Here is an 11,619-nt window from a genome sequence, read left to right on the forward strand (position 1 = left end):
GTTCCTAACTCTCTATTCCTCTCCCTTCTTCTCTGTAAAAAATCAATAAAATATATTTTTTTTAAAAATTAAAAAAATAGAAAAATAAACATTTAACATAAAAGTTAATTTATGTTATGGAAGTTTCAAGTTGATTTAAAAAATTAAACAGTAAGGTAAAGATGCTCTGGGGCCAAAAGGAATCGGTTTAAGGAAAGCTTTAGCCTGCCCCTCACTCCTCCCAAACTAAAATGGACACATGCCTCTCTCCCCCTAAATAATTCTCACAGACATTAAATCTCAGGTAATTTCTTCCAACTTCTAGTTATTTTTAAAATATGTTTTTATTGACTTGTAGAGAGGAGGGGAGAGGAATAGAGAGATAGAAACATTGATGAGAGAGAAACATTGATCGGCTGCCTCCTGCACGCCCCACACTGGGGATCGCGCCTGCAACCCAGGCATGTGCCCTGACCGGGAATCGAACCACAACCTCCTGGTTCATGGGTCAACACTCAACAACTGAGTCACGCCGGCCGGGCTCCTCTTCGTCTAGTTTTATTGAAATGTCAAATGGATAGAGAGACAGGCTGACCAAACTGAGAACTGATTACAGTGGAGTTCTTTACACCAAGGCAGCTGGTCAATTCAAAAACTCAGAGGCAATTAAACTCCAGCAAGCAGAACGCATGAACACGGATCACCTGGCCAAGGACACAAGCTCCATTATAAGTAGTTTTGGGGTCTCCCAGAAGGCCTCAAAGCTACTGTCCAAATGTACACAGTTGACCTTCTTCAGGCCCTTTTATGGGCTGTCCACGACCTTCAACATAGAAACGGATTGAACCCACTGAGCTAAACCAACAGCTATACAGGGTTGACCCAAAGAGGTTAACTTTGTGGGTGGGGGGGGGATACATTTTTGGGTCAGGCGTGTGCTGTTTATCATTGAGGAAGGTAAGCTTTCTGGTTATAGAAGAAGAGGAGAGGAGGAGAGGGGAGGGGAGGGAAGAGAAGAGAAAAGGAGAAGAAAAAAGAAAGGAACAGAAGCGTTGGTTGCAGTAGGACGCCGTAGCAGTCCTGTTATTCCTCTCTCCTTCTCTCACCCCAGAGAGGTTCGCGGAACAGACGCAGCGCCTGCCTGTTCCAGATTGAAGCTATTTAACAAGCAGCTATTTTTGCTAATCTTTTGGATTAGTCTTTAAAACTGCCAGAGAAACAGCGCCTTAAAATGGAAGTGTTTCTGCCTTGGAACTTTCCGTGGAAAATAGTCATGATCCGTTTTAAAAACATAATGCTGCCGAAGAACCCAAAAGACTTACCTCAGAACCGGCCCAGCTGCGGAAAGAGAACCTCGAAGCAAGGAGCGAAACCTGGGCAAGGCCCGTGTCAGAACCCAGAGCTGACGATGACGATGCTTTCGGAAGGGATGGGCTCTGGGCGGAAGGACAGACCAGCGCTCGGCTTCGTCGGCTCTGGTTTGAGGGTCGAAAGCTCATGCAGGGCACCCGAAGCAGAGGCACCAAGAGCAAAAACCAGCAGGTGGGGCCACACCAAAACAACCGGCTCTGCACAGCGAAGGAAACCACCAACCAAGTGAGAAAGCAACTGACCCCACGGGAGGATCCACTTGCAAGTCATCTACCTCGATAACGGCTTAATATCCAAAAATATACACAACTCAAACAAGAGACAACAAACCAAACGTCTGATTGGAAAGTGGGAAGAGGCACTGAGCAGTTTCCAGAAGACGCGCAGACGGCCGATGGGGACGCGTCCGTGCCCACTCCACGCGATCCGAGTCCCGTGCCTTCCCGTTTGGTAGCAACACACCCACCCCACAGCAAGCCCGGTCCGTGCGGTTCCCCCGATCTGTCACCTCAAGGAACTGGGCTTTTGCTTACATTAGAACTTACAATAAATTACTTCAAGCAGCGAAGCACACTCTGACTCCAATTCCTTGTTCTGTTTGTTTTCACATTTTGCTCGTTTTAAACAATTGGGGCCCCGTGATAAGGGTCTTTCTTGAGCAAAGAGGAGGGAAAGGCCCCCCCGCCCGCCCCGCCCCCCCGCCCCCGGCCAGTGCTAAGGGCTGCGGCAGGAGCTGGCCATCGGTCCCAGAGCGGAGGGCTTGGTTCAGACAATGCAGTGAGGGTACTGGTCAGGGCACAAAGCAAGGCCAGACCTTTTTTTTTTTTTAATGTTTGTATTGATTTGAGAGAGAGAAACATCGATGAGAGAGAATCTTTGATCGGCTGTCTCCTGCACACCCCCAACTTGGGATCGAGCCCGCAACCCGGGCACGTGCTCTGACCAGGAAGCAAACCAGCAGTGACCTCTTGGTGCATGGGACGACACTCAACCAGCTGAGCCACGCCAGCTGGACAGGGCCAGGCTTCAGTCTGTCTGCTTCCTAGGGCAGAGACTGAGTGGCCGAATTCGCCTGAGGCCGGGGGTTTCGGCCTTATGAGTTGGAGAGACGAGGAGCTAAGGGGCACTCAGGTCTCTAACTGGATCTAATCAGGAACTACTGGATCTCAAATATGTACCTTGCGACCATGGCCCCCGGCGCAGGCCTTGCCGGCAAACGGCCGGTGCTCAGCAAACGTTAGCGAACAGTTTGCTGTGAGGACGCCTCCGCGTGTGGAGCTGGATGCGCAGTGGACGAGTGTCTGAGAGCCACTTCCCAGGCCCTGGGGCTGTCTCCCCAGCCCCCAGGGACAGCGCGGCTCTTGCCTTAATGCTGGTGGGGTGTCTTTCCTCCCCAACCTGTGGATTCTCAAGATGGACTCCTCTCTGGCTCACCTGCTTATCCCTAGAGCCAGGCATGCCGTGGCCACGAAATGGAGACTCAATTCTTTCTTTTTTTTAAATATATTTTTATTGATTTCAGAGAGGAAGTGGGGAAAGAGAGGGATAGAAACATCAATGAGGAGGGAGAATCATTGATCTCCTACACGCCCCACACTGGGGATCGAGCCAGCCACCCGGACATGTGCCCTGTCCGGGAATCAAACCGTGACCTCCTGGTTCAGAGGTCGATGCTCAATCACTGAGCCACACTGACTGGGCAAGACATCTGATTCTTACTGCAGATCCTGGAAAACCAACGTGACTGTTGCGGGGCACTTCGAGCCGCGGCCTGCCTGCTTCGGTCTGCGGCCCAATCGATCTATCGCAATCACAGGCTGGGTCTTGGAGCCAAATCCTGTTGTGTGCCCTGATCATTGGGAGGACACGAGGGTGTTTCCCTGATGAGACCACCTCCCCTCCCCGCTTTTATGGGCCCCGGGAGCCCAGGCGGAGGCAGGGGGAGGGGGAGGGCATCGGCACTCACATTAGCCGATGTTTCCCTTGTCATGGCCCAAACCTAGCCAGCCCAACCTCTCCGGCGGCATGGTTTGGAAGAGCGTGCTGCTGTTTTCAGGCCGAAGACAGCAATCTTCGATCAGTGCACCGACATTCCCTCGTGAAATAGGACAGAGAAGGCACGTCCTCCCGGCTCCCCCCCCCAACCCCAGCCGCGGCAGCTGGCAGGAAACATTCACTTCCTGTCGTGGCTGTGGGATACATGATGTCACATGGGGACAGGTTCCAAATCCTATTTCTGGAGGCGACGAGGGAGAAGGCCAAGTCCAGCCTCCAGCTGGAAGGACCTCAAGGGCTCCCTGGTGAGCCCGCAGACCTGGGGCACAGCCACCTCCGAGGCCTCCTTCCCTCCTTCCCTCGGGCTGGCCTCTCTTGAGGTTCGCGTCCCCAAGCGGCTCTACAGGGGGCAGCACAGGATGTTCTCATGAATCATCTCAAGCCCAACGAGCTGAGGTCAAGCTGTAAAGCTGAGTGTGCATGTCCTCCGGAGCGGGCTGGACGGTAGCGTCTCCCCCTCCTAGAACCCCGGGCCTGGGTGACAGCCTCACAGGAGATGAAGTTTTTCCAAGGTGCAAGATTAAAAGACTGTAAGACAATTGCTATTGGACAATGAAATGCTTAGCATTTAAGAGAGTTCAAGGGCTCTGCACTGAAAAGTATTTTTTCTAGCTCAGCCAGTGTGGCTCGGTTGGACGGCGCATCACCGCGCACCGAGAGGTAGCGGGTTTGATGCCCGGTCAGGGTTGCGGGCTCCGACCCCTGGGGGGTGTTCGGAAGTCAGTCGATCAATACTTCCATCTATCTCTCCCTCTCCCTTCCTCTCTCTCTAAAATCAATAAAAACATTTTTAAAATAAAAATTTTAGAAAATAAAAGACAAAATTAAAATATATTTGAAAATACACAAAGTCACATAAAATGAAGAGTGCTAGGGTGCCTCTCTCTCAGGGAAGGCCTCCCGTGTGCCTGGCCCTGTGCTAGGCCTTCACATCGCTCCGAGAACGACGGAATGCCTCCCTGTCGTGATTAATCTTCTGTCGGCTCAGCTGGGCTAAGGGACCCGCAGGCAGCTGGCAAAACACTATTTCTGGGTGTGTCTGTGAGGGCGAGATGGGAGAGGTGAGCGTTTCAAAGAGCTGCCCAAACCAAAGGGGGCGGGCACCATCCCCTCCCATTGAGGGCCTGAGGACACACAGGTGGGCCAAGGGCTATGCCCGCCGCTCCCCGCTCTCGGCTGGCGTATCCTGGCCTATCCCAGCCGCTCCCCAGCACCAGCCAATTCCACAGTAAACGTCCTCATTTATGTCGGCAGGTCCTATCGGCCCTGTTTCTCTGGAGAACCCTGGCTGATACGCTCATGAATAAGATAAAAAGCGAGACTAAGACAATTCCTTTTTGTCCAGCAAAAGCTTACAGAGAATCATGTGGGAACTCGTGATCTTTCTTCCCCACTTCAAGAGAATGGTGTTTTGTCTTCTATGAAAAGGGGGGTTAAAAGCAAAACTATCACATACTCTTGATATAATACAGATCTGCAAGTCCCGAGGAGGCGACCCTGCCACAGCGTCACGGGCTGGCCAGTGGCATTTGCCCGGTGATGGAAACAGCCTCCTGTCCAGTTAGTTCGGCACCAGCTGCTCAGGGTTACGGAGCTCTGAAAGGTGGCTAGTGTGAGTGAGGGACTACATTGTACGTTTTATTCACAGTGGGACCTCGGTCCTCTGACTGAATTTGTTCTGGAAGGCTGTTTGGAAACTGAATCATTTCTTCCCATTAGAAATCATGTAAATTAAATTAATCTGTTCCAGCTCCCCCAGATGATTCCGTTTTAACCTTTCTTATATACAGTACATGTCTCATGTACTGTTTAAGCTATAAATTAACGTTTTAAAAACAAGGACATGAAATTATAAATGAAAATTTAACAAAAAGGAAATGAAACGTACAGTAAAAAAAATGGAAGTTTAATAATAATCAGCAGCAACAAAAGCAAAAAAACACACGAAAATATTCACAACACAATTTCCTGAGATGTTAACGGGGTAAAGTGACTCCTACTCGAATATTCTCTCCTTTGTTTGTCACCTGACAGAAGCATGACTTACAGGCGTCAGCATGACATATTGTCGGGTTGAGGAGCAAACTGTTGGAGGTGAGAGATGTCCGAGAACCGAGGTTTGATTGTGTTTCAATTAAAATGTAAATAGTCACATGAGATGAGAGCCTAATTGTTCAGGCACAATTTTCATAACTTTAGATCCATTCATCTTTTTCCTTTTAGAAAAAATATATTTTTATTGATTTCAGAGAGGAAGGGAGAGGGAGAGATAGAAACATCAATGATGAGAGATAATCATTGATCAGCTGCCTCTTGCACACCCTCCACTGGGGATCGAGCCTGCAACCCAGGTATGTGACCTGACCCAGAATTGAACCGTGACCTCCTGGCTCATAGATCCACGCTCAACACTGAGCCACACCAGCTGGGCTCATCTTCATTCCTTTTCTTTTTTAAAATATATTTTTATTGATTTCAGAGAGGAAGGGAGAGGGAGAGAGATAGAAACATCAATGATGAGAGAGAATCGTTGATTGGCTGCCTCCTGCACACCCCCTACTGGGGGTCGAGCCCACACCCCGGGCCTGTGCCCTGGACTGGAATTGAACTCAGGACCCTTCAGTCTGCAGGCCAACACTCTATCCACTGAGCCAACTGGCTAGGGCTTTTCTTTTTTTAAGTTCTGGACCACGGATGGAAAAGTCTGAGGCTGGAGTGGCTGGCACAGCCCGAGACTAGTGACGTTCTCGTGTGGAGTGGAAGGTGGGCCTCCGGCCTTGCAGAGCTCATCGGTACCACACCGTGCTAGCCTCCTGGGGACCAGCTTCGAGGCTGTCCCTGTCTCTCCAAGTCTGAGCAGCTTTTCCACATCAGGCAGGAGAGACGGAGCGACAGCCTAGCAGTTGGTCCCCACGAGACTAAAACGGAAACATCTAGCAAAGGAAGCCTGCAGCTTATCCTAACAGCCGGCTTTCTGTTAAGTCTTAAGTGGTGCTCAGAACATTTCCAAGAAATTAAATAGCTAAGGAGCTATTTATACATACCCTATTCTCACAAGTTATCTTTTTTTTTTTTAATTCCCTGATCTTTTGCAAAAATGTACCGGAAAGAGCAATAATTCATTAACATTGCAGGACAATAGCAGTTTCCAGTAGTTTAAGATTCCAACGTTTGCCGAAACCGGTTTGGCTCAGTGGATAGAGCGTCGGCCTGCGGACTGAAAGGTCCCAGGTTCGATTCCGGTCAAGGGCATGTACCTGGGTTGCAGGCACATCCCCAGTGGGAGATGTGCAGGAGGCAGCTGATTGATGTTTCTCTCCCATCGATGTTTCTAACTATCTATCTATCTCCCTTCCTCTCTGTAAAAAAATCAATAAAATATATTAAAAAAAAAAAAAGATTCCGACGTTTTAAGTACATTTCACGATGAGACACCAAAGAAATCTCAGGTTGTGATTTCTGGAGTGAAACACGGACGCGTTTGCAGAATTCCCTTCACGGGTCTCCACGGGGCTCGCGCATGGGGTGCAGGCTCAGGACGAGTCCCTGTGGCCTGAACGGAGTCAGGACTGACCAGACCCTTCCGCAGGGGACCCTGGGGGTCAGCTGCTTGATAGTGTGAAAATGTGATTTCGGACTGGAAGTCATTCTCCAACATAAAAAACAAAACCACCACGTGACATTTCCTAACACATTCATCTTGTTTTAAAGCACCTCCTATGGGTACTGAGTTAGAGTTAGCCTCTTGTAAGATTTGATATATCACAGTCACTGAGCTTAACAAACCACACTAAACTAACCCCCACATCTTTATGTTCATTTGGGTAAATAACTAGACAACATAAAGGCTTTCCCTGAAGCAAGACACTCCCTAAGTGAACACGTGGCTCCCTCTTGTGGTCAAAGCGAACCTCACATGCACAGGCTAATGGGGCTGGCTTCATGCCTCACCTATTCCCCCAAATTAAGCAGCTACATTAATATTACCCTGAATTGCCCGGCCAGCGTGGCTCAGTGGTTGAGCATTGACCTATGAACCAGTTCGATACCCAGTCAGGGCATATGCCCAGGTTGTGGGCTCGACCCCCAGTGAGAGGTGTGCAGGAGGCAGCCAATCAATGATTCTCTCTCATCATTGATGTTTCTCTCTCCCTCTCCCTTCTTCTCTGAAATCAATAAAAATGTATTGAGCTATTGACCAATGAAAATATTTTTAAATAATAAAGTAAAATAAAAAGTTACCCTGCATTACTAATGTGACTAAATACACACCATCCAGGCAGTAGTGTCCCAACCACTGGGGATGGCTTCAGCTGCCCACCTCCAGAGGGAGGCGAGGATGGCCCACTGACATTTGCGCAGGTTAATAAAGGCCATTGATAAACTTCACCTTCTCACAATGCATTTCATCTTATCTGCCAACGTAAGACACAAGATGCTGATCTCCCATAGCTCCGCAACTATGTGTGACCTCCATAGAAGCCTGTACTGAGGAACTGATTTTAAAAGAAATACCAGGTTTCTTCGGTCACGCCAATAGCCAAGTCAAAGTATTGGGAGCGTGTAAAAGGCCGTGCGCTATTTGCACTGAGAAAGAAGGGGTCTCTATGGGATGGAAGCCCTACAGTCTCTTACTCACCTGGGCAGCTAGGTCCCTTGGCCTAAAGGAGTCTCATCTACAGTGAAGTAGGCATTTTCATGCCCTTCTCCGATCCCCCTTCCTCCTCCCAACACACTAAACCCAAAGCCACCATCTGTTAAGCATCTGAGGAGCGAAGGGCAAAACTCACACGTCATCAAGGTCAGGTCTGAAAGCCGAGTCCAAGTATTTTACCAGTTTTGTGGTCCAAAGACAGACTCGCTGCTCCCTAAAGCAAGCTGACAGGAAAACAGTGTCACTTTTTGGCATAATAGTCACCATATTAAATGATACAAATGTTAGAAAACAAAGTGGGTGATTCTGATCTTCTGGGCCCTTTTTAGACAGTGTGACAAATGCAGGGAGTAAGGAGAGAGTATGTTCAACCCAAACACAGATGCTCCTGGACGTAAAATGGGGTTACCTCCATAAACGTGTCCAAAGTTAAAAATATTGTAAGTCAAACACGCATCTAATACCGCACTGTAGAGTGTCGGCTGTTTACTCCTGATCATGGGGCTGACCCTGGGCTGTGCTTGCTGCCGCTGTCCAGCATTAGGAGCAAGTAATGTAAGCATATCACTAACCCAGGAAAAGATCCAAGATGCAAAATATGCCTGACCAGTATGACTCAGTAGTTGAGTGTCGACCTATGAATCAGGAGGTTCGGTTCCGTTCGATTCTGGGTCAAGGCACATGCCCGGATTGCAGGCTCAATCCCCAGTAGGGGGCATGCAGGAGGCAGCTGATCAATGATTCTCTCATCGATGTTTCTATCGCTCTCTCCCTCTTCCTTCTTCTCTGAAACCAATAAAAAGATATTTTCTTAAAAAAATAATAGAACTGTTAAAAGAAAGAAGAGAAAGAAAGATGCAAAATTCGAACAACTATTACTTTCGAAACACCATAAAATCAAAAGATCGTAAGTGAAGCACTTAAGCCAGGGACCATCTGTGCACAGTATTTACATGGGACCAAAGGGAGTCTGGTTGATGTTCTTGTTGAGAATCCCTAATAAAAGGGGAAAAGGAGAAGCAGATTCTAACAGAAACTCAAAATGTTTAAACGTTTTACATACACACACACACACACACACACACACGTATATATATAATGATTTCAGAAAGGGAGAGGGAGAGCGATAGAAACATCAGTGATGAGAGAGAATCATTGATTGGCTGCCTCCTGCACACCTCCTACTGGGGATTGAGCCTGCAACCCCGGCATGTGCCCTTGAATGGAATCAAATCTGGGGCCCTTCAGTCCGCAGGCTGACGCTCTATCCACTGAGCCAAATTGGCCAGGGCTGTTTAAATGTTTTTCAAGCCATGTATTGCCAAACCTTGATCTCACAGTGGAGCAGGAAATGTGAATGCTAACTTGACAATGAGCCCTCCCTGCCACTCCCCTGGATGCAGGGAGCAGAATCCTGCTCCTATTTATAAAATCAACAGTCCTAAGAATGATCTATTTAAATGCAAGAGTTGCTAAGTTTTTTATTCTCTGTAGGCCTGCAACCTCATAATTGCTTCAAGACCTCAGCCCTCCTTCCAATGTTAAAAAAGAAATTATGATTTCCAAATGAAAATAACTAAGTCCAAGATTTTGTTTCTAAATTTAAAATGAATGTGCTGTTTAATCCTTAAGAGCAGAAAAGAAAATGCATATAAACTTAAGAACTTCTTAAACAAGCTTCCCTTAGTTTTCACTGCCAAAACGACACAACTAAAATATTTCAAATGAGTGATTCCTTTTATAACTCAACCATGAAACAATTTATCAAAATATCTTATTTCTGTACTAATTGCCTCAAAAAGAAAAATGTTCACTGACCCAGAACATTCCATCTAGACAGGAACTGGACACAACACAGCACCAAAGGGAAACATTTCAGCGAAGTATTCGTGTACTAAGGAATTAATGTGAAGAATAAGTTACTGTGACCTTTCCCCCAAAATTGCTTTTAGAAAAAAAGCACACCTTATTCTAATATAACTGCATGAAAAACATTTCAAATTTATGCATTTAGCATTTGAAGCCAAATGGGAAGTCCCCGGTTTTTCTTTGCAATTAGTTGAAAAGTTATATACTTGCAATTTATATAAACCAAAAGAAGTAAAATGAGTCATGGAAAGTTCTATCCCAACGGAGCAGACTTAGTTAAAAAAATAAAATAGGTAGGATGGGGGGGAGAAAGGCTTGACAAAACAGCTCTCATTTTAAAACACTGAAATGTGTCCTCATCTCATTTCCCAACCCGTCAGTGATTTCACCGGGGCGTCCGCCGGGCAGGGCTTGAATTGCTCAATAAGACGCTGTTCTTTCGGACCGGCTGGCGATTGTTCCCTCACGAGGACTCTCACTTTGGGACTCGGAGCACCACCCCAAGGACCACACAGCGATGACTTCATCCATCCCCGGAGGCCGGGAGCTGAGGGCCCAGGAGCTTCACATGGTCATCCGAGCTCTGCTCCGGCCTCCAGTCTGCCCGGGCGCTAACAGACTTGGACGCACTCGGAAGGCAGCATTAGTGAACAGACAGGGTGAGCCGAGACTGTACACATAAAACACGACACTTACTGTGCTAAAGAACAGATTTTATTTATCATTTTCCCAAAACACTAAAATAGCACATGGCATCTAGCACACAATATAGACTGATATATGCAATCCATCATCCCGGAAATGGCTGTCTGGCTCTGGGACGCCTTAACAATTTACACTCCCAAGTGACCTTTATCCAAGTTATCAACACACAACAAAACAGAGGGACCTCAGGGAAACCTTAGCCAAGAGGCACCTCCACTCCTAGAAGCTGCAAGCCTGCCGCAGGGAAACAGAGGGGCCTCTCTGCCTGGGTCTCCGCTCACATCCATTTCAGGTGACGCTGGTAGGGTTCCCGGTGTGAGAAAGGGTTATTCTAAAGGTGAGCTTGATGTTGCCAACTTTCACTGTACGGCCTCCATTAAAATTTCATGTCACGTGGGAGGAAAGGAAGGCGAGAAAAGAAATCAAATTTTTCTCCCGACCAAAATGATTCTACAAAATGCAGCAATGGTACCAGCACATCATCAACTCAGCAAGGCCTCGAGCAGGTGGAGGGCCCGACGTCACAAACACCCGCTTCCAGGAGATGGTCAGCCAGCCCGGGAGACAGCGTCTGGGACAGGAGCCCTTCGGATGGGTGACGGTGTGTAGGGGACTTTATGTTACATCTTTACGGTCTAATCTGACATTTATGCAGGTTATGATCCTGTTCTCCCCGAAACGGTCTCCCGATCCTGAACGGCTTGCAAGCACAATTTAAAACACGCTCAGAAATGTCCTTCCACGTCACCAGCTTTCCACGAGTTTCAGTCCCACTCGCTGAAGTCTGTCAGGACACAGAAACCAGGGCAGGAACCTCGCGGCTGCACTGTTGGCATCAGGCAGACTGGAAAGAAATCATCCTAGGACAACTTGTAAAGGAAGCTCACTATTTTTATTGTGCAGCTTGTACCTTAACCACGGCATCATGGCTTTGCTGCTTCAGAAGCCTGCACAGCCGAGGTGCCGGCGCCGCGGCAGGTCCGCGG

At 48.0% G+C, this 11,619-nt stretch overlaps 1 protein-coding gene across 1 annotated transcript in view; it reads right to left on the reverse strand.

The window, feature by feature from the left end:
• Positions 1-11,397: 11,397 nt before the first annotated feature.
• The window catches only part of FAM220A (family with sequence similarity 220, member A), a 1,138-nt gene continuing 916 nt past the window's right edge, over positions 11,398-11,619 (reverse strand). The window contains exon 2 of the mRNA XM_014550326.1: positions 11,398-11,417. Within this exon, the coding sequence (XP_014405812.1) occupies positions 11,398-11,417 (20 nt within the window). The remainder of the gene's footprint in view (positions 11,418-11,619) is intronic.

This window comes from Myotis brandtii, unplaced genomic scaffold (genome assembly GCF_000412655.1).
Source record: "Myotis brandtii unplaced genomic scaffold, ASM41265v1 scaffold6, whole genome shotgun sequence".
NCBI classification, from domain to species: domain Eukaryota; kingdom Metazoa; phylum Chordata; class Mammalia; order Chiroptera; family Vespertilionidae; genus Myotis; species Myotis brandtii.